This window comes from Acinonyx jubatus, chromosome A2 (assembly GCF_027475565.1).
Source record: "Acinonyx jubatus isolate Ajub_Pintada_27869175 chromosome A2, VMU_Ajub_asm_v1.0, whole genome shotgun sequence".
In the NCBI taxonomy this organism is placed as follows: domain Eukaryota; kingdom Metazoa; phylum Chordata; class Mammalia; order Carnivora; family Felidae; genus Acinonyx; species Acinonyx jubatus.
In genome coordinates, this window is record NC_069383.1 from 164,239,536 (window position 1) to 164,266,174 (window position 26,639).

The following is a 26,639-nucleotide window of genomic DNA, read 5'->3' on the forward strand; positions in this document are numbered from 1 at the left end:
AGGGACACCGAGGCCCCAACCCCAAGCTCCCCACACATATGGTGGGGGTGCACGTGGGTGTTCACCAGCAGCGAGTGAAGCTACCACACCTACTGACCTACAGAGCCTCCCCCCCCCACCCCCCCGTTCCCCCACACAGCAGGTCACTTCGGGCATCAGGGGAGACCGTTTAATGACCGTCGGGGACATGGCACAACCCTGCACAAAAGCACGTAGCTTGGAGAGTAACAGGACAAGACAGCGAACTGGCCTGGAGAAGGGGCAGCTTTTTAGTTGGCTGGGGGAGGGGGCGGAATGTTCCCAGGGCCCTCGGAGGGCAGCGGGGGCCTCAGCATCGGAGGCATGGGAGTTGGGGGGTGAACCCCGGGATTTGAGGGGTGAACTCCAGGAGGCTGGGGGTGAACCCCAGGAGCTGGAGGATGGACCCCAGGAGCAGATGGGTGGACCCCAGGAGGTGGGGGGTGAACCCCGGGAGGCTGGGGGTGGATCCCTGGGGCTGGGGGGTGGACCCCAGGAGCTGGAGGGTGGACGCCAGGGGCCTGGGGGTGAACCGCAGGAGCTGCAGGGTGCACCCCCGGAGCTTGGGGGTGAACTGCAGGAGCTGGAGGGTGGACCCCTGGGGCCTGGGGGTGAACCCCAGCAGACGGGGGAGGGTGGACACCCGGGGCAGGGGGGTGGACCCCTGGGGCTGGAGGGTGGACGCCCGGAGCAGGGGGGTGGACCCCAGATGCTGGGGGGTGCACCACTGGTGTTGGGGGGTGGACCCCGGGAGCTGGGGGGTGGACCCCTGGTGCGGGGGGGTGGACCCCAGATGTTGGGGGGTGGACCCCAGGAGCTGGTGGGGGCAGCTGGGGAGGGCCCGGAGGCCCGGAGGGTGCAGGCCCGCTGGGCGGCATGGGCGGAAGGGGCAGGCCTCCTGGCGGTGGCGGGGGCAGAGACTCTGGCAGCGGTGGCCGGGGGGGCAGACCGTTCATCAGGGGGGGCGGGGGGCGCTTCACCCCGGGGGGCCCAGCAGGGAGGCTTGGCGGGGCTGGAGGTTTCTCCATCTTGAAGTGGAACTGGAGGAAAAACTGGAGAAGACGGACGGGGCTGAGCGGCGGTCCAGAGGGGACAGGCCGGCCGGGGCAGATGCCCAAGGCCCCACGAGCGCCTGGACCCAGACCCACTCACTCACCTGCTTTGTTTCCCGATTCCAGTGGGTCCAGAACTTGCCCTCGGCCTTGTCGATCTCCCTGCTTGGCACCTGTGTGGGGAGGGGGGTGGAGCGGGGCCTTGAGGACCACGATGGATCTGGGGTGGCGGCGGCTGATGTCCCAGCCCAGCTACCTAGCAGCCCTGGGACCCCGGGGAAAGGCTGTGCTCTTTGCCCGGGACGGGGTTACGGGTCCCCAAACAGCCTGGCCACACGAGGGTGTCTTCCCACCAGGGTCACATCAGGCTCTCTGCCCTTCGGTGGGGACCCACCTCTGGACGCCCAGCCCCTGGCTGTCGCTTCACCCAGCTCCCCGTCTTCCAGAGGCCGCGACCCACTGGGGGATGGCTGCTGGGGGACCCCGTGGGTGCTACCTTGAAGGCGATGGTCTCGTAGGGCTCGGCGGCCATCAGGAGGTACTGCCAGCGCCGGTCTGGAGGCTCGATCCTCTGCTCGTAGGCGGACATAAAGCGGTGGCGGGGCATGACGCCCTCGGCGATCTCGGGGTAGTCGATCTGGGGGAGGGGGGGGGGAGGGCAGGTGGCAGCGCCGCCGTTCAAGGGACCCCCTCCCGCCCCCAGTTGGGCTCCGGCTGCCCCTACCTGGAAGAGGAGACTCTGCTGGCCCATCTCTGTGTCCCTCTGCTTGGTCACTGCAACACACGAAGGGATCAGGTCCAGGCCAGCTCGTGCTCCCGGAGGCTAAGGGACCACGGGTGTGGACGAACGCCACCCGCGAACGGGAGGGCAGGACGCTGGGGCCCGTTGTCTGGCTGGTGAACCAGGGCTACGTGTGGCTGGGACGGCTACCGCCCAGGACCGTGGGGTCCCTGCCTGAGGTCACGGAGTCAGGGGTGCGCATGGGCAGGACGCGGGCCCTGTGGCCCTCACCTCGAGGCCTGGGACGACACTCCACGGAATCTGAGGCGGGGGCACGCTGTGCACACACAGCAAGCAGGGTCTGTGCCCCTGCTTCTGGGAGGACGCCCTTCACGTTAGAGCCCTGCAGCCAGGCCTCCAGTGGCCCTGTTCTCACTTGCAGACCGCTCTCCATACAGCTTTGGAACATGCCGCGCTCGCCCCCAAGCCCTCCAGCGTCTCCCCATGACACTCAGGACAGAGACCAGGTGGCCTACCATGGCCCAAAGGCCTTTGGTGGCCTCCACCTGCCCCCCCACCCGCTCAGATCCTGTCATCCCAGCCCTAGCTTATCAAGCAGACCTGCCCCAGGACCTTTGCGCTACTGTGTCGGGCTTGGAGTGCCAGTCATGCACAGATGTCGCTACCTTTAGTTAGAACAGCTGCCTGGTAGCTTTTTCTTTCTAACTCCCGGAAACATAGTCCTCTATATTCCAATGGAGCCACTTAACCTACTTTCTGGCAGGTGATCCAAGAACCCTCCTCTCTGCCGTCAGTTCCACTAAATAAGTGGTTTCTTACACAGACCTTCACCCTCTCCTCCTTCAGGCTGAAGCACCAACACCCTGTCCCAAGGTCAAGGAAAGGGCCTCCCCTCCACGGTCACTCATGTCCCCCAACAGCACAGTAAAGAACCACCTGCTCCCAAGACACGGGGACACGGGGCCCGAGAAGCCGTGACACTCTGTTACGGCTGTTTGGGAAAGTTCACAGGAAAGGGGGGCCAAGGGGGGCTGCTGGTCCCAGCCTAGTCCTTCCGATGGGAAACAGGAGAGGCACGGACAAGTGGGGGTCTCCGCAGCAAAGGGCCAGAGAACAGCAGCTTCTGTGTGGCTCAAGGACAGGGCTGGGGGTCACGCCCAGCCCCGGCTGCGGGCCAGACCGCCCCCAGACAGAATTACCTTTGTAGCCCGGGCGGCCGATCTTCACAAACTTCTTCACCTCCACCTTGACCTTCTCTGGCGCCGGCTGGGCGGGGGCCTCTTTGGCCTCCTTGGCGGCTCTCCGGGCCCTGCAGGCGGGACAGAGACGGCACTGTGGCCCCCCACACGGGCCGCCAAGGCCACAGGCCCAGGTGCTGGGAGCTGTCCAACCCTCACAGCGACCTTGGGAGTTTGAGAGGCCAGGGGCACGGGGGTGGGGGTGCTGGTTGGGGGTCCCAGGGTTCGCACACAGTGGGGCTGGGACAGGCTTGGGGCACCTCTGTCCCCATCACATTTTGTGCTGCCCCTCACTAGGAGGTCTTCTGTGACCCTCACCTCTCTCCCCACGTTACAGAAGCCCCAGGCTGCAGCACAATCAGCTTGACCACTGGGGAAAGAGCACCTCCCGCCCCTCCTCGCGCCCACCCTCTGCTTGGCCCCAAGGCCCGGGAGACCCCGTGAAGCAGCTCCTGGAGGGGCTGGACCCCGGGCGCCGGAAGGGGGCCCAGGTACTCACAAGTTGGTCTGATGCTTCTTCCCCTGGGTGTGCGCCAGGTAACTCCCCTGCAGCGGGAAAAGCACACGGGTGGTTCGAGACCAGGTGAGCGAGGGCGGGGAGGGCAGAGAGGAGCCGGCCTCTGTCCACAGGCCCTGCCTCGAGGCGGGCGCTGGGTGGCTGCCGGACGGACAAGCTCCGGCATGTTCGCACGAAGCGGAGCAACACCGAGCCGGAGAAGGCGAAGGCGTCTGCGAGCGCCCGCTGTCACGGCGCGTGGGGCTCGGGAAGGCTCGCTGCCCACCGCCGCGGGGGGTGATCAGTGGGCCCGGCTGCACGGTGGAGGCTGGTACCCCCCAAGTGACGTGCCCCGTGACCGCCGGGGTCTGACCTGACAACAGCCCAGGGGACCTCTCCACACGGAGCGGGGCGAACTCCCCGTTTCTCGATTGCCAGGGGAGCACTGGTGGCGTCTGGGGAAGTTTGTGGTGGTCGTGACCGGGGCGGTCCTGGCATCGAGCGGGTGGGGGACACGGCTCAGCATCCCCCGAGAACGACCCGACTCGTCTGTCAGCACTGCCGAGGGGGACAGACCGTGCGACTCGGCACCACTTGTGACCGCAAACAACCCGAACGCTCAACAACGGGAAAGGGGAAAGCCGGATCTACTCGCTCCGGAGCGGATCCGCGCACTGTGCGCACGCGGCGGACTATGACCTCCCGTCACTGAAAGAGCCCAGTTGGAGCCACACCGACGAGATCCCAAAAACCGGATCTAGAACTCCCAGGCACGGGCCTGGCCCAGGGCCGACAGCGCGCTCCCACAGTAACGGTAGCAGCGGGGGTTACGGCGCAGCAGGGGGACTTGGGGGGGGGGGGGGAGCAGACCGGGGACGGGGTGCTTGGCCTGTGCCCGGAGCACGCAGGGTCTCCCCTAAAGGACGTGCCCGAGAGCGCAGTCTGCTGAGGTAGCAGGCCCGAGCCCCTCCACCCTCGGGCGGGCTCTGAACGATGTCCCGGAACTACGAAGGGGGCAGCGCTGCCGGGCCAGGCGGCGGGGGACCCTGACGCGCAGCAGCAGAATCCACCCCAGAGCCGAGAACACACCTCGTTGTTGTGCAGGGTCAGGCACAGCTTGCACTCGTAGGAGCCCAGGTGGTTCTTCATGAAGTAAGGGTCCTGGGGAGAGAAACATCCGTCAGCGGCGACCGTGGCCCCGCACGCGCCGCGAAGAGCCAGAGCCCGGTCTTTGTCCAAGCAGCAGAGGCGGCTGCTTTCCCTCGGGCAGGCGTTCGAGGATAGGGGGCTGGGAGGAGCCCGTGGCCCAGGCTCCACCGCGGCACCCCCCCCCCCCCCCACCGGATCCCGTGGACACAGGCCGCTCGGCAGGGCTGGGGGCCCATGATACTGGTTCTCCACCCCGCCCCGGTGGCGGTTCCAGGTCCGGAAGGAAGCAGAGCCAGGACGGCACGGCTGGGCGCCCGCCTCCCAGGCCAGGCGCCCGTCACTAACCTCGCCGGCTTTGCCAAGCTCTGCGGCACAAGCCAGACACCAGAGCAAAAGCAAACGCCTCAACAAAGGCCCATGGAGACCCTGGTCTCTGCGCACGGGGTTCCCAGGCCAGCCACGCAGCCTTCCACGAAGAGGGGCGGCGGCACAGACCCACGGGGGTTCAAACCCTAACTCGCTGTCCCGTGACTGTGTCGTCGTTGGCCGTGATGGTTCTCCCTCGTCTCGTTGGGAAAATGGGGATGGGAACAGAGCTGACCTCACAGGTGAGGCCTGGCCCAGGGTGAGAGCTCTCGTCTCAGAGGAGTTTGAAGTCGAAGGGGCACCATGTACCCCCAGGGCACACTGGGGGACGTCTGGGGACACTGGAGTTTGTCACAGTTGGGGTGATCCTGGCACTGAGTGGGAGGGGGCCGGGATGCTGCTGGGCTGCCAACAGCACCCAGGATGCTCTGGCCCTACGTGTCTGCGGTGCCGACGGGCAAATCCCGGTCTACCGATAGCTCTGAACCGCCAAATAAAACGTTGCCCTTCACTGCTCACGGCCAGAACGTCAATCCACACGACGCTGTCTTAGTCCTCGCCACTGGCAATTCCCCACGCCTCTGGCCAGTCACACAAAAAGCTCACGCGATAACCCCCCTCCCCCACTCTGAACAGCAGGCGGTCTCTGGGGTGGACAGCTGGAGCTGCTCTAGGTCAAGTTCCCTTGATTACAGACCGGACCCGAGGCCCAGAGCGCTGGGCAGCGGGGTGAAGGGCACCAGGTGCGGGTGTACTGAATGTGGCTCCACTGACAGAAGGCAGAGCGAGGGAACACGTGACGGAGGGGGGCTTCCTGCCCTCGGTTAGACCCACCTTGTTGATGTCAATGGTCTCCAGGGCCAGCTGCCGGAGGCGCTCCCTGCGGTCTCGGTTGCTCTCTGAGGAGGAGGCCACGCCTCCACTCCCCGTCTTACCCCCAGGGCGATGCTGGAAGTCCATGGTGATGGCGTTGGGACTTTACCAGACCCCGGAGAAACCTGCAGGGACAAAGGAGAGGCTGTGACAGTGCAGGGCACAGCAGGGGACAGGGCAGGAGAGACACCCCCCCCACCCTCTACAGTCTCCCATCCCTCCCTCTGCCCCCCACCCCATAGTCTCCCACCCCCCCCAACTCCTGATGGGGACAAGCCTCATCGCCCCCCCCCACCCCCGCCAATCTTCAGGTAGGCTGAGGGCCCAGAATGGCCCAGGCACGCACAAACCAGGAACAGGATAAACAGGATGCCTGGCCCTGGGGGAGGCCTGGACAGGAAGCCCCCGCAGCCCGAGAGCTGTAAAGGCTCAGAGACCCAAAAGGGCAACGAGGAAGAAACGGCCAAGCCACCTGCTTCAGGAAGCCTTCCCGGACCTTGGCCCGAAGTCTCTGCGTCTGCTCACTTCTCCGGAGTCCTGTAGCTCAGCCGAAAACCTGCTGAAGAGGAAGAAGAGAATCTACCCGTTCCTCCTAACGCACAAGAGACATTCAAGACCTGACTGTGGCCCAGGAGGGCTCCCCTGAGCCCTCGATACCCTGTTCCACTCCCTGCCACAGTGCCTCCCACGTTCTTCCAGACTCGGCTCAAACCCAACCCCCAGACACCTCTCTCGCGTCTCTGAACACTCTCCCTCTTGACTGGTCGGTATCAGCCCCGCTGGCTTAAACCCACACTATCTTGTCTCTGCAGAAGTGAGCTCACAGGGACAGGCCGAGCAGTGAACCTGACCGCACAAAGACGCCCCCATTCTAATCCCCAAAACAGTAAACGTGGAACCACATATGGAAAAAAGGACCTTGCAGGTGGCATCGATTCAAGGTCCCGAAGTGGGGGAGACCCTGGGTTCCCCAGGGGCCCAGTGTCCTCACAAGGGAGGCAGAGAGCCGGGCAGACCCTGTGCTGCCGGCCGGCCGCGAGGATGAGGAGGGGCCACAGGCCGAGGACGCGGTGCCTCTGGAAGCCGGAAAAAGGGGGAGACGGGGCTCCCTGGGGCCCCTAGAAGGAGCACAGCCCTCCATTTTATACTTCTGGTTTCCAGAACCGCACAGTAATAAGTCTGTAGCCCTTAAACCACTAACTTTGTGGCGACTTGCTATAGTGGCCACACGCAAGGAACACAGGGGGTACAGACCGGCTGTGCTGTGGACCTTGGAGTCACCCTGTAACTCTAGAGGAACCTCGACCTCTCCCTGGCCCGGTTCTTATCCTCTGGATGAGCACACGAAGACCTCACACCCGGGAACCAGCAACGCGACCTTCCGGATGGCTGCCGACTCAGGGCAGTTATACCGGTCACAGGGTCAGACCCCGTATTACAGAAGGACGCCTGGAGCTTCCCACTTTGAGACGCTGTCAGGCCAAGTGCGGAGGCCAAGCACCGCCAACCATCCCAATCACTCCATCACACGGCGCTTGGTCCTGAGAAGAGGGTACAACGCCAGGAGCACCCCCTGCCAGGGAGGCAAGTGCACCGGCCCACGGAACCCCCGCTGCCTCGCCACCTGTGCCGTTTGCAGCGAGCCCAGGGAAAGCTGCACCCCAACCCTCCCAGGGGGGATCCCCGTGGTCCTGGCTGCCAGACCTGGTCACAGGCTCCGCAGGGGAGGCCCTGCCAGGGGCTGCGCTGTGCCGGCATCTGCCGTGAAGCACCCGCTGTGCCTTGGGAAACTGCAGCGTTTCTGGGGAAAGTGGTGAGAAACTCCTGGGGTCAGGGGGGTAGGGGGGAGCACAGAGGGACACGACTGGCCCTCGCTGCTGCCCGCAGCACGGCTGGGGCTGGGGAGGTCTCTCCCACAGGGAGAGTGACTTGAGTGACTTACGGGGCTCCGTGAGGAGCCTCCCACCTTCTCAAGGACGTTACGGGAGAGCGTCCACCCAAACAATGAAAAGGGGTGCCTGTGGGGGAGCGTGTGCTGATCAAGTGAGCAGCAGCTGACAGTAGATGAAAACGTGCTCAACGTCACTGTCCCTGGGGAACCGCAAATCAAAACCCCACGACGCACTGCCTCCCGCCCATCAGGATGGCTGTTGCCAGAAACAGAAAACAAAGGTAACTCAGGGCCGGACTCAGGAGGAAGCGGTGTCCCCCCGTCTGCAGAGCAGAGGACGACACAAGCTCAAGGCCCAGGACACAGTTCGTGCGGATGCCTTGTTTCCCGTCATGTGTTACAGGGGTGACGCTTCCGGAACACTCCACGGACCCAGTGGGAGCAAAGAGCTGCCCAAGTGACTCGGAAGGCAACGTTTTAACAAAGCCAAGGGTTCCCACAAGTTTGGTGATGAGCCCGGTTCCTTCTTAATGGCGAGATAAGGCCCTCGAATGCTAGAGGCCGGCTGGGGAGTGTGCCCCGCGGGTGTCAGCTCAGGGAAACCCAACTCAGGTACTGAACCGGTCGCCACGTCAGAGGGAAACCAGTGACCACTGGAGACCCAAACTGCTGGTTCCTAGCAGCGCACTGCACACATCATCCCTGTCCCTGCCTGCCTCCATCCCCGAGAGATCTCGTGCCCAGGGGCCTCGACAGACTGCTCGCACAGACCGGAGTTTCATCGTCAGAAGGACTGGAACGAAGGGACACTGCACTTGGGCTGGCACTGTGGGGGAGAGTCCAGGAGAGGAGGGAGGGCCAGGCCGAAAAGAGGGAATCCCATCAAAACCTGCCCACCAAACGGCAGGCAGCCTGCCCTTCCCCCACGCCTTGCCCAGCAGGGCCAGCTGGAGGCCCCCAGCAAGAGCACCAGAGACCGCATTCTCCTGGGAGCACCAGAGACCAGCTCCTGGGACTCTGGCCGCTGGGGTCTCGCACGCCCCAGAGAAAACACCAGCGCCTTCCCAGGCTGGCCGGGCAGTGAGACTCACTAAGTGAAGCTGGCAATTCAAACATAACCAGATATGAAAAACCCCGTGTATCAAGAAAGGAAGGAAAGGAAAAGGAAAAGGAGGAAAGGAAATGAAGAAAGGAAGAAAAGGAAGAAAGAAACCTGACAGAAACCTCCCCAGATGATGGCAGCGTCCTCCTTGATTACCGGACAGGGCACTGCACCACGAAAGCAGTGCAACCCGCCAAAAGTTAGCAAGGCGAATTAAAACCAGAAGGAAACTTCAGAAACACGGAATGATCCAAACAAAACACAGAACACGAGAGCTTGGAAGTACAAATTAAGCAAGCCTTTTACAAAAGGGAATAAAAAAGGGGAAAATAGGTCAAATTCCAGAGCAATAATAGAAAAGCAGCACGGGGAGCCCTACCAGAGAGAAAAACAATATCCCAGGGCTGAGGAAATCTGACAGTTCAGACAGAAACAAACAAAAACCCATCAATGAAAACAATCGTGAAACTCTACACTGCCCAGAAAAACCTCCAGTTTCTATCAAAGGAGAAAAACAGAAACAAAAGGTCAGACACCAAAGGACAATCAAACCAGAGATAAGCAACACTTTCTCAGTCTCAAGATGAATTTTCAACCTAGACTTTTACACTCCAATTTCCTACCGCGAGGGTAAGGAAATAACCAAGGACTCAAAATCAATTCCTTCGAAAGCTATCTGGAGATGCATCCCGACACAACGAAGGAAAACAAACAGATGATCCGACTGAAAACAGAAGCCAACTCAGGAGAACACGCACAGAAAGTTCTAGACAGCTGCTCCGCTGAAGGGGACAGAAGCAGGCACGTGCCAGCCTCTGAGGGGATGCTTCTGTGGTGGAGGTGGGTGAGGGCCGAGGAAACAATTTGTTTAAACCCAGGGAAAAATACAATCAATACGTGTTGAGATGTTGGGAGCTTCGAGGAAAAAACTTAACAGGTCAAGAAAACCAGGCTAACAGGAAAAATGCAGAAGTTAGGGGTTTTTTTTGGGGGGGGGGGAGGGAGAACAATGGGAGAAAAGCACACAAGTGATCCCGATAATTGCCTTCGCAGCAGAGAATACTTTCAGCTTCAGGAAACAGGTCTAACGATGTCGCTAAAACTGCAGAAAACGCATTCAGAGAGCGGAAGGGGAAGCTGCCGTGGGTGGGCGGGAGGCAGAAAACAAGACCCACCAATCATCAGAGAACTCAGCAGGTCAGGCCCCAAACCCACACGGCCAGAGAGACCCGCTGCTTACAAAAGCAAGGGCTCGCTTTACGGAGAGGGAGGCGGCCTCCGGGGCCCAACGAGGGAGCGGGAAGCTAGCAAGCGGATGATCAGCGCCAGCTCCTCTCGGCCAGGAAAAGCAGCCCCGGACACGCGAGTCTGACCAGGGCCAGTTAACGGGCTCTGGCCGCCTGGAGGCGGCGCCGAGCGCCCCGCCCCCAGGACCGCGCTCCCTACTCGGCGGGCCCGGGGCGGCCGTTATATCCCCCACACAACAGGGGCGGGCATGGAAGCTTCCCGGACCCGAGAGACTCAGGACCGCACAACCACGGCGAAGAGCCGCAAATCAGGGCTCGCAAGGGTCCTGGGGGCGCGGAGGGCACCATGTGAGCCGCCACCCGACCCGATCCCACGGGCCTACGGAGAGACTTCCGAGGACGCGGGACTCGTTTGGCTCTCCTGGCGCGCGGCCGTCGGGAACCCCAAAGCCGCCCGGCCCTCGCTCGCACCCCCCGCCGCCCGCGTACGCTCCCGTCCAGGGAAGCCAGGGCCTCGGGGGCCGGCCCCCCCCGCCCCCCCGCCCTCACCGTGCGCCGTTCCTCACTCCGCGCCCGCCGCCACTACGACTACGTTACGCGCAAGCGCATCTCATCCTAGGGAAATACTTCCGGGGACGAAGCGGGCAGGGCCTCCCGAGTGCGCATGCCCGCCCAGGCCGGAGAGGTGGGCCGGAGGCTCGGGAGGCGCGAGAAAAGGGGGCGGGACTGAGAGTACGGGCCGGGATTCTAAGTGCGCGTGCGCGCCAGCCTCTTGACGCCTTCTTGGTGGCTCTAATTCGCGCGGGCTCAGGCCTCGCGGGAGGTCGGGTTGCGACTCGTTCCGCCTCGCCTGCTTCTGTCCGCTTCGGCAAAGGGCGCCACTGGTCGTGAGGGTACCTTACTCTGTTCCCACCCCGGATCCAGCTTGTTGCGCAGTTATATGTGACGATCGTCTGTTTTGTCTACTGTCTCCTGCGCGCCGCGCGCCCGAGGTCGACGGGATGGGTGGTTCGGCAGCGCGCAAGCGCAATGGCTGCGGTAGTACTTCCGGGAGAACGGCGCTGTGGGACTTTTTTGGCGCGAGGGCGGCCGGCGGCCCGGAGGGCGCGGCTCGCGCTCCGTGTTTTGGGTCCGGGCGGCGCCATGCGCTACAACGAGAAGGAGCTGCAGGCGCTCTCCCGGCAGCCGGCCGAGCTGGCGGCCGAGCTCGGCATGCGGGGCCCCAAGAAAGGCAGCGGTGAGCGGGCCGGGTCACCGAGGCGGGCGCAGGGGGACGCGGGCGGGCGGAGGGGGGTGGGCGGCCACCGAGCCCGCGCGAGCCTGCCCTGTGCTCGCAGTGCTGAAGCGGCGACTGGTGAAGCTGGTGGTCAACTTCCTTTTCTACTTTCGGACGGACGAGGCCGAGGTAGGCCGCCCGGGGGGCGCCCTGGAGCGCACGGGGGCCGGGGTTCCCCTGGAGGCGCGCCCCCACCCTCGCCTGCTCCTCCTCTTCCCGCAGCCCGTCGGAGCCCTACTGCTGGAGCACTGCAGAGTCACCCAGGAAGAGCCCAGCGGCTTCTCCATCAGTGAGTGTCGGGCGTGGCGGACGAGGCCGGCCGCGACCCCAGCCCCGCCCTGCCCCGCCCTGCCCCGCCTGCCTCTGCCGAGATCAAGTCCACTGCCCCGGGCTGCCCAAGGTCGAGCTGGGCCTTCCCGCTGGGCGGGCGCCGCATTCTAGCGCCCCGCGGTGCCCGCCCCAGATCCACTAGGACTTTGTCTCTCGCTGGGGAGCCCTGCACCCCTCGGGTGCCGTCCTCTGGGCCCTGCGGAGCATCCTCCTGGGTCCTGAGGGGGTCGGGTTAGCAGCGAGGAAAGACAGAGTTTCTACAAATTTCCCATGCCACACGTGAAGGGCTTAAACGGCAGGAACGTGTGCTCCCCCAGATCTGGAGGGTGGAAGTCTGAGATCAGGGTGTGTGCAGGGGTGGTTCCTTGTCAAGACGTTTTGCCATGCTTTCCTGACTTCTGGGGGTCGCCAGCGATCCAGGGTGCTCCTTGCCCGCGCTTCTCTGTAGAATCATGTCCCCCCAGCCTGTGTTCACTGTCACGTGGTTTACTCTCCTTGTTTGGTTGTGTCCAGATTTTCATTTTTGACAAGGACACAAATTCTGCTAGACTTGGTGCCAGTTTTGTTGTAGTCTAATGTCATAGTAACTCATTACGTTGGTAACTGTTGTGTATTCAAATAAGGTCACGTGTTTAGGTTCTAGACTTTAGGGACAGAAATCCGTCCAGGGCACAGCTGGTGAGAAGTCCTGAGCCTGGACTTGGACTGGAGGAAGGGACAGTTTTGGACAGAGGTAGCGGGAAGCTGAGGCCTGAGGGGGAGGTGCGGGGGGTTGAGCCCGGGAATGAGATGGGGACTGCCTCCCCCTGCAGGCTTCATCGAGGATCCGGAGAGGAAGTATCACTTTGAGTGCCGCAGTGAGGAACAGTGTCAGGAGTGGATGGGGGCTCTGCGTCGAGCCAGGTGGGGTGTGGGCCCGGTGGGGGCGGTGGGGGGCGGTCTGGGCCGGGGGCAGAGCAGGACTCTGTGAGCACACGTGGCTTTCTCCCCCAGCTACGAGTTCATGCGGAGAAGCCTTATATTCTACAGAAATGAGATCCAGAAAATGACTGGCAAGGTGCACAGAGGGCTGGGGGCGGGGGGGGGGGGCGGGGATGGAGTGGGGCCTCTGGGGCCTGAGCTGACACCACCTGTTCACCCGCACAGGACCCCCTGGAGCAGTTTGGCATCTCCGAGGAGGCCAGGTTCCAGCTGGGTGGCTTGAAGGCCTGAGTGTAGGGTGGGGCTTTTCAGCTTTTCTACTGGGGCTGGAAGAGCCCTCCCCGTCCTCACCAGGCCCTGGGGTTCCTGGCCGAGCCTGGATTTGCTGCAGCAGACTTCAGAAACCCAAGACTGGTGGAGGTGGGCGGGGGCAGGTTGGAGAGACAACCCAGTGACCCCACCCCCCACCCCCACCCTGGTGCCTCAGGCCCACCCCCTGACTCCCCCCCCCCCCCTCCCCCAGACTGGTCTGGCACCTGCTGGTGCCACATGCTGCTACCGGGGGATGAGTGTCCCCTCCCAGAAGCTGTGCCCAGCCCTTGGGTGTATCCATCTGGGGCCTGAAGCGCCCAAGGCTGGTGCAGCCCTGCTTCCCTGTGCAGGCTGAATGTACGAAGCTAGATGATGCTGTGAAGGGCGTGGGGGCCGGGCCTCCTGGAGCCACTGTGAATTCTACTCCTGCCGATGGGCAGGCCCTGGCTGGGCACCTCCGGGCGGGGAGCTGCAAGCATTGACTCAGGCCAGCGTGCTTGTTCTGTTCAAATAAAGGTACCTCTTTTCCACGTGGGACGGTGCTGCAGTGGACACGTGGAGGGCTGGCGGGCCGGGTGGTTCAGCCGGCTCCAGAAGGAAGCAGGGCCTAAATGGAACAGCAGTGCTCTCCAGGCGAGAGGTTTAAGTTCCCCGGGAGGAAGGGCTGGCCTGCCTGGATCAGAGAGACCTAGAACCAGACCACGGAGAGACGGGGAGGCTGGGTGAGGAACCCTAAGGTGATCCTGACTGGACCCCACTTCCAGGTCCCAGGCCTCCCTTGAGTCCAGGTAGGACCTCAGGAAGCATTTTGCCAACGTAAAAGTCCTAAATTAGTTGGTTTTACTTCAAAAGGGAAGCGTGCTGGGTTGCACTGATCTATTCAGGTGTAGGCACAGGCAGGGCGAGGCCGGGTGGGGTGGGGCGGGCCCTCCCTGAGATGGGTGCTCACAGCCATGGTCTCACGGCTGCCTTGGGGGGCTGCTTCTGCGAGCCCCAGTCCTCCCACTTGGGGAGTGGGGAGTGTGGCCCCTGGCCCTCATGCCTCTCCCTCACCCTGTCAGCAGAAAGAAATGGTTCCAGCAGACCAGGTTCAAATGAAAAGTATTTTATTACAGCGCCTAGAGGTGGAGATGCAGAGTGTGTTGGGGTTCTCTTAGGACAGGAGGAGGGTCGAGGCAGCAGCCCGGGGTGGGACAGGCCATGCCAGCACCCACCCCCAACTGAAACACAGTCTACCAGAAACACAAAGCGAAGCCCCATCTGAGTTACAAATTAAGGTGGACACACGAAAAACGAGCCAGTGTGGCTGGACCATGGGGAGGAGGACAGGGGCCGGAAAGGAACCGTGTCCTGCTGTGGAGCGAGCGGTGTGGATCAAGAGGGGCGCATGAGGCTCACACGCGTCAGTCTGTAGCTGTGAGAAACGGCGACTGCCCGGGGGGCCGTTTTCCTTGTTGGGTTTTCCTGAGCAGAGCCACCCTGCGGCCCACCGGACTTCCCTGAAGGTGCCCGCAGTCAGCGGCGGCACCGGGGCCTTGCGCACCACCGCTGCGCTGCCTTCCCTCCCACAGCCGGCCTTGCTGTTGGCGGCGGGTGGGGGGGGGGGGGGGCTGGTCCCGCGGTCAGGAGGGCCGAGGGGCTCAGGAAGGAGACTCCCTAGCCTAACCCGCCAGGGACAGCGGGGCCGCTGAGATTGCACACCGACGCTCGTGTGTGTGTGCGCCGTTTCTATCGGGAGGGTGCGTATGGCACGTCGCTGGGGACCCCCCGAAGCGATGCAGTGTTTGTGTACAGGGTTGCCCTGTTCTAGACCAGGGACTTGTGCCGTGACCTCTCCGCTGCGCACCCTGTAGTTTTTAGGGAGCCCTGGGCTCCTGACACGGGGTGGGGGGGCACCCTCTCAGAGAGGCCGAGCAGACACCGCCTTGTCCAGGAGGCCAGGGCTTGGGGTTCACAGGGGCGAGGCACGGCACCTTCACACGCCGGGGAGCACCGGCCCAGAGGGAGGGAGCCATGACCACCAGTTACAGGAGGATGAGCCAATTTCAAGAACCCATCACGAGCACCATCTTCTGCCTCAACTATTGGTCTGGACTAGCGACGTCACCCCCAGAGCAAGCAGGAAAGCAGGGCTCTTGCAGGGAGGGTCTGGCTGGTGGAAACCAGGGGTCCGGCCAACTTCCAAAGCTGAGCCAGTGGCCAGACCTGGCCTGCGTAGACCGGTCCGCCATCTTGAGGTGGCAGGAGGCAGGAAACCGTCCTCCAGCCCCGCCCCTGGGGGCGAGGAGGAAGTGGGGCCTGGCCTCGGCCCGCCCACCACACCGACCCTCCCAGGTAGGCAGAGGACTCCTGACATCCACACTTGGAGGGAGGCAGCCTTGCTGGCCAGACCAGACGAGGCAGGAGCTCAAGGCCTTTACCTGAGCAACAGGTTAGACCCTACACACAGCCCACCTTCAGAAAGAGGCAAGCTGCCTGTGTTCCTCGGTGGGTGCAAGCACCTGAGGACAGGGCTCTGACCCCTCCCCCGTCTTGGGGTTCAGGTCCCCTCCCAGGACCTTGGCTGACGTTGGTCCTTTCAGGGGATGGAAGGCTTCGGGGGGGCGGGGGGGGGGGGCACCCTTCTGAAGACTGTGGAGAGACACAGCACTGGTCAGCTGGGGGACCCGGGACCAGTCACAGACTGCTATGCTGGACCTTGCTGGCGACGTCTGGAAACATCTAAAACGACTCTCCTGACTTTTCCCTGGTCGCCTGCCCCCCCCCCCCCCCCCCCAGTGCATTCATTCCCAAGCACCATCAAGGCTGCTCCGGGGTAGGGGCCGGCTGAGACCGGGAGCAGCAATGCCAACTGGCCAGAGAGACACGGGCAGGACGCGGGGCCTGGTCCACTCTGCCCCAGGAGCCGCGGTGACGCAGAGTCCGGGGCTGAGGGCCGGCCCTGGGCCCCTGCCACTGTGTGCACTTGAATAAATAGAAAGGTTTCCCCCCTCACTTTTCTCTTTTCTTTTTTAGTTTACTGTGCGTTATACAATCTAAAAATAAATGAAGTCAAGTCTATGAAATTTATAAATTTTCATCACATCTCTATAAAATACTGTCACTCATCAGCGTGACTCTCTTCTGTACACACACACCAGGCACCCATGACTAACCTGCCCCACGTCACCGGCCAACGTGCCGTGAGCTTACTACGCGCTTTGGTGGACGGCGGCGTGAGCCCCAGACGAGCAGAGACGCACAAAAGTAAACGCACTTGCCGTGCCAGCTGGCCACGCCAGCGGGGAGTCGGGTACCAGACCTTCCTCGCGAGCACCACTCAGAACGGGCTCCGTGCAGGAGCGGGGAGGGCCTGGCCCTCCCACGCCCACCGGCCGTTCCTATGCCAAAGGCGCTGATCCCAGGACTGGGGGGGGGGTGGGGGGGTGGGGAGACAACAGTCTGGTGGGAGCCGTTCACAGTGATGGGGAGGGGGCTTCTTCTGAGGAATGTCACAACAGAGCGAGCCACCCCCCGCCTGGAGACAGCCGTGCCTTTGGTATAGGAAGAGCGGCGGGGACAAACAGGGCAGGCGCCTCACGGCCTGGGTTTGGCGTTGGTCAACCTCCAGTCAGCACCAAGAGGACGAGGCGGCAGCGAGGCCCGCGTCGAGATAGCACCGGGACCGGCGGTCAGCGTGTCCGCGGGGGGGCCAGTCCTTCGGGTGGACGTCTTTATATAGATCCTCTCATATATAGTATTTACATTTCTCAATAGGTCGCCTTTACGACTCCGGTGGAGTAAAATAAGTCAGAATGTTTATACTTTTTAAAAAACGATAAATACTTTATCTAAAACTATCAACAGTACGAGCTGGAGCCAGGCCCCAGCATCTCCCGCAGGTGTGCGCAGCGCTGATTCACAGTAGAGCCTCGTCCCCTGTCCTCGGTCTGTCCCGCCGTCCCGTGGCCGCTGCCGCACCGCCGGCCCAGCCCGTGCGTGCATAGGTCTCACGGTTGAGGTAGAATCCTAGTTACCTGCGGAGACCAGCGCGGGAGGAAAAGGCAGCATTAGCGTTCCGCTCGGCGGACCCGCACATTCCCCCAGGCCAGGGAGCCACACCTCCTACAGACAAATGGCGGCGCACGGTCAGACAGACAGGCTGTGGTCGCTGCAGGCCCCACCTCTGCTGGCAGGGACCGCCCCCTCCCCAGCCCCGCCCCCCGCCCCCCGGTCCACACCCCCTGGCCCTCCTCCCCAGGAGCCTTGGAGCCGAGGCCCTCCCGGGCCGCCACCTGCCAGGCACTGCTCACAGTCCCGCCCCGCGGGGCGGGGGGACCGCGTGCGACAGCAGCAGTGGTCCACTGTGGGCCAGGACCGGAGCCTGCTGCCCAGACGCTTCCACGCGTACACCTCTGACCTCTTCGAAGCCAGTCTCGGCCGCACAAAACGCCTGCTCTGACAGCGTGAGGCCACCACACGCGAAGGCTGCTCTACCTTCTGGACTTTTCCAACAGGACTGAGGCACAACCTCAGTCCGGGCTGTCTACCGACCTGCACTCTGACTGGGAGGGCATCAGACTCCAGCGGCCCCCGCCCCTCCCGTCTGTTTCCACTTAAACACGCGGCAGACGGTTGAGGACGGCCCGGCCCCAGCACCCTGTCAGCGCCCGGCTTCCTTTTCTCAAGTCCTCGCCTGGAAGGCCCCTCACCCCCAGGGACACCAAGCAGCACCAGAAGTGGCCACGCCAGCTGCACCAGGGCCTGGCTTCCTAACGCGGGCACACGGCCGGCAGAGGAGCGGGCGCAAGCCCTCCCCGAACAGGCCTCACAGAGACCTTCCTCACCCGTTTCCAAGCACGGGCCCTTCCTACACTGCCCTCCGCTGAACCTCCACTGACCGCCCCAAGGCAGGGGCCGCGTTCCTCCGAGCAGGAGGGGCTGTGTGCTGCGGCCACCAGCACAAAGCGCTGCCCACGACCTAGGCAGCCCCTTCCTCTCTGGCCGGTGCCACGCAGCCCCATACCCACTGGCTCCCAGGGCCTGCAGGCAGGGGGCTCCAGCTCAGGAGCCCGAGGCTCGAACGCCAAGTTTGGATGGCCGTCTACACACTGCCTTTTCCTTAAGACCTACAAAGCGCACCGGGGAGACAGGCTGCGGGAGGCCCAAGAGCAGACAGACGGCGAGGCTGAGCTCCGAGCTGCCCCTGTGGCCGGGGGCCCATGGGGCTTGCCCTAAAGGTCTGGGCCGGGCAGCGAGAGCCGGCCACTCCCTCGAGCTCCGTGGCGGCTGCTCAGCCGTCCTGGAGGCTGGTACACACGGCCAGCCCCGGTTTCCCTGGCTTTCCCTTGCACCTCTCAGAACCGACCGTCTCCACCCGAGGCAGAACAGCCTGGGTCCCCTGGGCCCCTCCTCGGAGCCCTGCGGGCCCGTCCACTCTCTGTGGAAGGAAGGACAGACAGTTCAGGGTCTCATACGGGCCCCCTGGTTGGGCTCTAGCCTTACCTTACAGAATACGAACCGCTAGCTAAGCAAGGTCTTTATCTTGGCTTAACCCCCGCAAGGCGCGCGGCATACGGAGGCGGCATGCCAAGGGAAACCCACACGGCGGACGGCCCCGTGGAGCTGGCCTGTGGGATCACGGGCGCGGCCTGGGCCAGGGCCAGCCCGGGCAGGGGCTGGTGGTGCACCGTGAAGGAGGGGCGGGGGGCCTTGTGCGGGAGGGAGGCGAGCTTGATGGACAGAGAGGCGTTAGCAGGCTGCAGAGAGGCGGCAGAGGAGGCGGGTAAGAAAGCCTGGTTAGCCGGGAGGGACGCGAGGTTCTGCAGAAGCGCGGGCTCAGAGTTAGCCGGGAGCAGCGCGGGGGCGGGAGGCAAGGCGGCGTTAGGGGGAGGGGGCGCGGGGAGGGCAGGCTGCCCCGGTGGGGGCGGGGGCGGGGCGCCGGCCACCGCCTGCAGCGGGGTTAAGCTCAGCGTGGCGCTGCGACAAGCAGCCCCGCTGCCGAAACTGGCTCCAAACGGATGAGCGGAGGCGGAAGGCACCGCGTGGTTAAAGACACCTGCAAACAGGAGAGAAAAACTCAGCTTCAACAGGGGGGCACTCTCCAGTCGGGCGAAGAGAGCGAGACATCGGGAAGCAGACAGCGGCCGCAGCTCCGCGTGCGACGTGGGGGAAGGGGAGTGGGGGGGGAGGGGGGGCAAAGCAGCAAGCAGGGGGGGGGGGGGGGGGGGAGGGGGGGAGGGGCGGGGGGGGAGGGGCGCGGGCGGCCGGTGTGACTCACCTGCGGGCGCACCTGCCCGGGGCTCCCAGCCGCAGGACGGGGTCCTGCCCGCCTGCGCCCACCACAGAGCTGGCTGGGACCCCGCGGTGGGCCCGGCCCAGCCCAGCCACGCGGCTCCTCTCCACCCCTACACGGTGCCACCAGGCGGCAGGCGCCAGGGCCGCCGGCTCTCGCCCAGCGCCGGCCCCCCGCGGCCGCCCGGACCCATGGGCCGTGTGTCAGGTTCGACAGGTGGCCTCCACGGGGATGAGACAAAGCCCTAGTCGTGGCGCCAGCTCTCCCGAAGGTACAAGGGACACCGTCACGGCCCGAGGACCTGACACAGGCCGACTCACGCGTGGGCGCTCTGCCCACGCCACAGGCGCGTCTGCAGCTCACGAAAAGGAACGAGGTGACGGGTGCAAAGTGGACCCGAGGGGACACACGGGCACAGCCTCTCGCCCCTTAGGGGGCCCTGCAAGGGAACCTGGAAAGCAGTTGTCATTAACCCGGCGGTCCAGGAGGGTGTCGGCGATGGCGTGCGGCCCACAGGACCCGAGAGTCACACGAGAGAGACGCGCGTCCGCCTACCTCCAACTGCGCCGCCTGCCACCCCGGAGGGAAAGCTGCCCATGGCGTGCGAGTTGGTCAGTCTGGTTGCGGCGGACGAGACGTGCACCAGGCCGGCGGCCGGCACGGAGCCAAACAGGGACTGCAGCACAGACGAGCCCAGGTTGGCCTGCAGCGACATGGGGCCCAGAGCGAACTGCGGGCCGGGGGCAAATGTGCCCAGGAAGGGGCGGTGCGCCTGGGCGGAGGGGGCCGCGCTGACCACTGAGGACGCCGCCGTAGCGAGGCCCGGGCCACTGAGGAGGCCCCCGGGGGGCACGTTGGCGGCTGCAATGAAGAGGTTGTGGCCGTTCTTCAGGTCGGGCTCACGGTCCCGGCCCTTGCCCGGCTTGCCGTGCGCCAGCGAGGCCTTGTCCGGGGGCCCACACGCCGAGGGGCCCGGCTCGCCTGCCTCCCTGCCCTTGGGGCCGCCCGCGCCGTCCAGCTGCCTCTTGTTCACAAAGGGCCCAGGCTCTGCAGCGCTGTCCTTGCCCCGGGGGGCGGGAAAGCTCAGGGGGGCGCCCAGGCCTGCCGCCTCGGGGACCTTGTGGGAGAGAGAAGCACCATCACTGAAGCTGTGTAAACTGAGGTCGGCGGCCAGGCCCCCGCTGAAGGCGAAGCCGTTGGGAGGGTTGCTGCTTGGGCTCAGCCCGCCTGCCCCCGACAGGGCACCGGGAAAGCTTTTCCTGGGGTGGGCGGCCAGCTTGGCGTCGGCCGCGCCGGGCTCCTCCAGGGGGGGCCGGAAAGCGAACAGGGAGTTCTGGCTCAGGGTGGAGCCGGCCTGCAGCGGGCTGTCGGCGCACTTGGCCAGGCCGAGGTCGGAGATGGGCGAAAAGGTAGACTTCCACTTGCTGCTGTTGGTGGGCTCACCGGCAGGGGTCGGCTTCCTCCCAGCCAGGCCACCACCTGCCGAGGAGACGTGCAGCCCGTGAGGCGCAGGCACCTCCGAGGGCCGAGCGGGGCAGGAGACGAGGTGCTGGGCCTCTGAGGGGCCGGGGGCTCAGAGACACCCCTCCCACCCAAGGGAAGCGTGCTGTGGTCCATAACTAGGCCTGTTGGGGGGGCCGGGTGGTGCCGAGCAGGCCGAGGGTGGGGCGGGAGGGGAGCCGGGCACCAGAGCCTGTGCGAGAGGGGACGAGGCAGGCGTGTAAGCAGAGAGAGTCAGACTCCGGCCTGGGCCAAACAGGAGGGGACGGGACTGCCGCCCGGCAGCACCGGGACCAACAGCCGTGGGGACGGCTTTCCAGGTCCCGCTGTCCACGCAGGTGGCACTCAACATTGCCCAGAGACCATTCTAGAAGCTGAGCGTCCAGGCCACGCCCTGGGACTGAGTCACCTTCAGCCCGGGGGAGATACAGGACAGAACGGGTAGGAAAGTCACTCACCGTTTTCCAAGGTTTTCGGGGGAGATCTGCTTTCTAAGGAGATTGTCGCAATTTTTCTCTCAATTCTATCGAGAAAAACATAGGCGGCAGATGTTTGAAATCCATTTGCACGGCAGAGGGCCGTGTGTGCACGCTGCTGCCTGGGGAGGCGGGGAGGCAGGCGGCACGCAGCCCGCCTGCCCTCAGACCCCTTTACAGGCAACTGTGGCTCCCAGGCCTCTCGTGTGCCGTGCAGGACGCCGCCGGTGGCAGGCGATAGGGCCGAGGCTCAGGCACAGGGGCACCATCTCCCGACACAGAGAGACACCCACAAGTCCCTGCTGGGGCCACCTCGGTGTTAACTTGCCTCCCAAGCTTTGTCAAATCTCGGGGCCGGCTGTGGCTACAGGCGCTGCCTCATCTACGGCGTGTCCCCTGTGACCGGTAGCACGTGCTCACAGGAGCACCAAATCCGTATGTTCTACGTGTCAGTATCTCCAGAGCACGTGCCAAGAATGCTATGACCTCCAGAAACACGGGAAAAGTTCCAAAAGGATCTGGAAACTACTAGGTTGGACATTCCCAACACAAAACAAAAGCACTCAAGTGCAAAATTCCTAGAAACATAACTTAGGTACGCGGAAGAGGAACAGAATGAATCACCCTAGACAAGAAACCGAAAGCACAGGCAAGAAAAGCAGGCAAAGAGGAATGGGGCTGGACCAAAATCTAACTCTGCCCTTCGAAGGACACCAGCAAGAAACTGAAAAGAAAACCCAGAGAAAGGAAGAAAACGTTCAAGGATCAGATCTCTGATAAAGGATGGCGTCTAGAACACGTAAAGAACTCTGACAGTCGAACAAAAACCCACCCAACGACGCCACACACAAGGAGCACCTGGACGCACGTTTCTCCAAAGACGCACAAATGGCCAAGCAGCGCACGAGAGAACGCTCACCGTCACTGGTGATTGAAAGAGAAGGAACCCACAACTACGAAACGCTGTGCCCGTAAGAATGGCTGCTACGTTAAAAAAAAAAAAAAAAAAAAAAAAAACAGTTGGGGCACCTGGGTGGCTCAGCTGGTCAAGCATCCGACTTCCGCTTAATCATGATCTCACGGTCCGTGAGTTCGAGTCCCGCGTCCGGCTCTGTGCTGACAGCTCGGAGCCTGGAGCCTGCTTTGGGTTCTGTGTCTCCCTATCTCTTCCCCTCCGCCCACTTGTGCCCTCCCTCTGTCTCCCTCTCTCTCTAAATTAATATTTAAAAAATCGTAAATAGGTAGGTAGATGACAAAACCAGAAAATAACAAGTGACGCGGAGAAACTGGCACCCTCACCCGCGGCCGGGGTACGTGAGACGAGGCAGCCACTGCGGAAAAGTCTGGAGGTTCCGCAAAAAGCTAAACAGAGTCACCGCGTGACCCAGCAACTCTACTTCTGGGTAAACGGGAAACACTATTTTTTTTGGAAAACATTTTCAAACAAAAACACGTGTGTGAAACTTCACAGCAGCATAGTCCTCATTAACTGAAAAGAGGCAACACCCACCCCAGGGTCCCTCCGTGGATGAAGGACAAACACGGTGTGTCCACCCACACGCCGGAATGTGACCCAGCCCCAGGGAGGAAGGACGTCCTGCCGCCTGCCACCACGTGGACGGACCCGGAGGCCACTGTGCGCGGTGACAGGAGCTGGACACAGAAGGGCACGTCCCGCGTGACCCCATCACAGGGGGTCCCCGGAGGAGTGTCGTCCACAGAGACAGAGAGTGGATGGTGGGAGCCAGGGCTGGGGCAGGGGCAGGGGCAGGGAGTGACGGATAAGGGGGCTTGTTTTCGGGGTGACAACAACCTCCTCCAATTGGCACTAGCGACGTTTGCACCACTCTGAACACGCCCCCGACCCCCAGATCGCGCTCCAGAGACGTGCTGCGGGAATCCGCGCCAGTGAGACCGCCACGCACAAAAGAGAAGCCCTTCATGACCCATCACGCCCTGGGTGAAGCGTTCACCAGCAGCGCAGAGCTCGGCCTCCTCGAGCGCTTTCCTGCCATGGCCGCCTGCGCCCCGGACGAGAAACAACAGAGCGGCCCCCATGCCGGGGCCTCCAAACCCGGGTGGCCGGCCCTGCCCTGGACCTTGAATCTCAGGTGGGTGGGAAGGCGGCCAGGGCCCTTCACAGACAGCAACTCACCGAGCGGAGGCCAACACCCCGGGGACACTGTCCGCCCGAGGACGGCCGCTCTGGGGGACCGCGGACAGCAGCCGAGGAGGGGTCGTGCCCCCCCCCCCCCCCCGTGCCCCCCAACTAATGGCAGCCGGATGCCACCTGTCCTTCACCCGGGCCCTGCCCTGGGAGGGGCCCCGCCGGATCACGAGGGCCTCTCCTCCCTCCCGCGAAAGCTGCCCTGCCTGTCCCCCCTCACCTGGTGCTGCCCGGCTCATCCTCGGAGCCCTGCTCCTCGTCCGAGGTCAGTGGGGAGTAGTGGGCCCCGTTGGTCTGGCTCAGGGGCTTCTCCTTCTTGAGGACGGGCGGCTGGTCGCTGTCCTGGTAGGGGACAGGGGAGCTCTTCAGGCTCTCAGGGGACGAAATGGCCGTGATTTCCAAAGGCTGGTTAATGTTGCTAACCTGAGGGACCAGCACAGACACAGCACGACCCCGTCAACAGGCTCCCAGAGCACCGACACCCAGGGCTGTGCTTGGGACCCTCCCACCCTGACCCGCTCCGGATCTCAGACCGGACCCTCCGGGGGAGTGCCGGGGCGAGGGGGCCGAGGCCTGGCTGTGCTCTGGGAGCCCTGCCGCCCCGGCCGGGCTGGGCGCAGAACACGCCCTCCCACCCCCACCCCCGCCCGTTCCCAGCCTTACCATGGAGTTGAGGTTCAGGGGGGACCCTGAAGACTGCGTGAAGAGGCCGGCCACGGACGGCAGGGCCCGGCGCTTGGGCGACACGCCTGAGCTCAGGCCGGGGGTCCCTGCCGCCGCCCGCTTCCTTCTGCCCCGCTTGCGGCTGTCCTGCCCGTGGCCCTGGCTGCCGTCCCCACGGCCGCCCGTGGGCAGAGGGCTGGGCTTGCTGGGAGGCGACTGCTTGGTGCTGCCCCCGCCGGCCGAGACAGTGAAGACGATCCTCCGCTTGGCTTCGCCCTCGGGGTCCGAGAAGCCGGCCTCGGGAGGAAGGTCCCCCTTGTTGGCGTCAGGGAGCGGACCCTGGGCGGCGCCGCCCAGGCGGGGGCTGGCGCAGAGCGGGTGGGCGGGCGAGGCTGCGCCAGAGCCGCGGGGCTGCGGCAGCAGGGGCGGGTGCTGCGGGGTGGAGCCACAGGGCCCCACGCTGGCAAACAGACCGCCTGCGCTGGGGACCTCGTCAAAGGTGCCGGGATCTGCTCCGGAAGCGAGGGGGGCTGGGCTGACGGCCACCGAGCCCGCGTAGAAGCCTGCCGGAAAAGACAGCTTCTCAGGGGAGCCCGGCGCAGAGTGGCCAAGGGGACCGGCGTGGGTGCAGCTGGTGAGGGAGCTCAGCACCCACGAACCTGCCCTACCCGTGGTTCCCTCGAGCACCCGGACACAGGCGCCCGCGAACCAAGCTCGGCGGTGCGAGAGATGCCCGCCCAGCCCCGGGCGCCCCTGGGCTCCCGGCACTACTGGACTGGGGGCCCGCAGCGCCGGATGCGCGCTGGCACCCCCAGGGAGCCCTTTCACGGCCCGCCCCGGGAGCCTCACCAAGCGTGGGGGAAGCCCTGAGCACGCAAACGTCTTTTGTGCAGACCGAGGCCCGGCCCCGGTGCTAGGGGGGCTGCCGTGCCAGGAACTGGAGGCAGGGTCTCCCTTCCTACAGGCCACGTGTCGGCACGGGGGCCGGCTAACTCAAGACCAGCCCGTGGGTCCAGCGGTCCGGGCGCCTGCTGCGTAAACGCTATCGTCGGCACACACATCCCGGGCCACGCGCTCTCCAGCCACAGAGCCGCACAGGGGGGGCCGAGACCCAGCGGACCGCGGAGTGCCACCTAGGCTGCTACAGAAAGTCCGTGGGGCCTCTGCCAGCGCGTGCGGCCTCAACCACTGGCGTTCCCTGAAGGAGAACCGGCACCGGGCTAGAAACGCCCACAGCAGCTTGACGAGGACGTCACCTAGCGGCTGAGGCCCACCTCCCGGGCTGAAATACAGCCAGAGCGAGCACGCTCACGTCGGGAAGCCGAGGCCCGAGGGTCGCGAGCCCTGCCGAAGCCCACACGAGAAGCCCCCAGCCGCCTAGAGCTGGTCGTGTTGTGTGACGACAGCCCCGATGCAACGCCTCAGACCCCACGGCCGGGAGGAGGTGGAGGTGGGCCAGCTGGGCCACGGGGGAAGGGCCAGGGGCAGGGACTCAGGAGCAGGAGGAGCCCACCGACCTGCAGGGGCTGGGGCGAGACTTTTGCTTCCGGCGCTGTGTGCATTAGCGCCCATCTGCTTTTCAAGTGTGGACAAGGACTCTCGGGTCTGCGGCACGGGGCTGGGGGTGCTTCTCTGTGGAGAAAAAGGATGCGCTGTCAGCTGAGCCTGGGCTGGCAGGTGAAGGTCAAGAAGAGTGTCCCAGATGTAAGCCACGGGAGGTGCAGCAAAGGGCCGGAGGCAGGGAGAACGGCAGGTAGGTGAGGGCCGGCACATAGGAGGAGAGGGACCTGCTTGGGTCTGAGCACCGTGGGCAGTCACCAGAAGCTTCTGACAAGGCGACTTGGGTTCGAAAGGGTAGCTGTGGCTAACGGCAAACGTCAGGCTAGCGACGGAGGGATCAAGGAGAGACGGGACAGGCTGCAGCTATGACGTGATCAGTCATTCCACTCCTCTATGGAACGGGGCGAAGACGCCTCCCTCACCAAACCTGTGCGTGCACGTTCACGGCAGCGTGATCCACAATGGCCAAAGGTGGAAACAAACGTCCACCCTCGGACAAACAGAGAAGCCAGCGTGGCCCTCCACACACGCACATGTCCCTCGGCCGCCAGCAGGAGCGAGGCGCCCACCCCCGCCGCCCCGCGGACGGACCCCAAACACGCGACGCTCGGGGAGGGAACCCGACACCAGACGCCACACGGGGTGGGAGTCCACCTGTGTGAATGAACCTGTGAACGGGTACGGCTGCATAACTGAACGTATTAAAACCACTAAAGTATGCTGTACGTGGGTGGGCCGTCCGTGACTCGTGTCTCAGTTAACACAAAGTAAGGCCCGCATCACACGAGACTTTGCCATTTCTGCCACTCGCGGGGGGGCACACACGTGAGGCGGGAGGGCCAAAGGTGAGCCAGCAGGAGGGGAGACGGGCTGCACGCCTGTACCGAATCCAGACTTTTAGTCCCTCTCCACCCGCGCGCGCCCCCTTTTACAGAAACAGACCTGAAACAAACACGGGAAAACGTCACCGTGAGGAGCCCCGGAAT

The 26,639-nt window shown here is 64.0% G+C and overlaps 3 protein-coding genes across 16 annotated transcripts in view; 1 reads left to right on the forward strand and 2 right to left on the reverse strand.

Annotated features, from left to right (window-relative positions):
- Nucleotides 1-155: 155 nt before the first annotated feature.
- Nucleotides 156-10,881, reverse strand: SF3A2 (splicing factor 3a subunit 2). 6 transcript variants are annotated; one of them, XM_053220183.1, is made up of 11 exons: nt 10,724-10,881; nt 6,407-6,490; nt 5,896-6,059; nt 4,636-4,707; nt 3,550-3,596; nt 3,012-3,121; nt 1,795-1,844; nt 1,567-1,707; nt 1,175-1,243; nt 624-1,070; nt 156-539 (listed from the first exon to the last, which is right to left on the reverse strand). In XM_053220183.1, the coding sequence occupies exons 3-11, from the start codon at nt 6,019-6,021 to the stop codon at nt 270-272; spliced, it is 1,332 nt and encodes a 443-aa protein (XP_053076158.1). In that variant the 5' UTR covers nt 6,022-6,059; nt 6,407-6,490; nt 10,724-10,881; the 3' UTR covers nt 156-269. The 6 variants fall into 6 exon arrangements, with proteins under 6 accessions (XP_053076158.1, XP_026904929.1, XP_026904927.1 ...); XM_027049128.2 differs by having other exon boundaries at nt 156-1,070; nt 6,431-6,490; XM_027049126.2 differs by having other exon boundaries at nt 156-1,070; nt 10,724-10,880.
- Nucleotides 10,882-10,946: 65 nt separating this feature from the next.
- PLEKHJ1 (pleckstrin homology domain containing J1) lies at nt 10,947-13,548 on the forward strand. Of its 2 annotated transcripts, XR_003417068.2 has the most exons (7): nt 10,947-11,411; nt 11,512-11,579; nt 11,673-11,739; nt 12,593-12,683; nt 12,774-12,837; nt 12,927-13,121; nt 13,364-13,548. XR_003417068.2 is itself a non-coding variant. In XM_027049133.2 (6 exons), the coding sequence occupies exons 1-6, from the start codon at nt 11,204-11,206 to the stop codon at nt 12,990-12,992; spliced, it is 564 nt and encodes a 187-aa protein (XP_026904934.1). In that variant the 5' UTR covers nt 10,947-11,203; the 3' UTR covers nt 12,993-13,548. The 2 variants fall into 2 exon arrangements, 1 of the variants encoding a protein (XP_026904934.1); XM_027049133.2 differs by having other exon boundaries at nt 12,927-13,548.
- A 554-nt stretch (nt 13,549-14,102) lies between these two features.
- Nucleotides 14,103-26,639, reverse strand: part of DOT1L (DOT1 like histone lysine methyltransferase) — a 64,060-nt gene continuing 51,523 nt past the window's right edge. For 4 of the 8 annotated variants that reach the window (XM_053220176.1, XM_053220181.1, XM_053220179.1 and 1 more), the window contains 6 exons: nt 25,611-25,725; nt 24,094-24,656; nt 23,651-23,853; nt 21,246-21,310; nt 19,843-20,766; nt 14,103-19,050 (listed from right to left, as the gene is read on the reverse strand). In XM_053220176.1, coding sequence (XP_053076151.1) covers nt 18,533-19,050; nt 19,843-20,766; nt 21,246-21,310; nt 23,651-23,853; nt 24,094-24,656; nt 25,611-25,725 — 2,388 coding nt within the window. In that variant the 3' untranslated portion in view covers nt 14,103-18,532. Of the gene's footprint in view, nt 19,051-19,272; nt 19,739-19,842; nt 20,767-21,245; nt 21,311-23,650; nt 23,854-24,093; nt 24,657-25,610; nt 25,726-26,639 lie in introns of all 8 variants that reach the window. The other 4 variants (XM_053220177.1, XR_008297369.1, XM_053220178.1 and 1 more) reach the window with 4 other exon arrangements.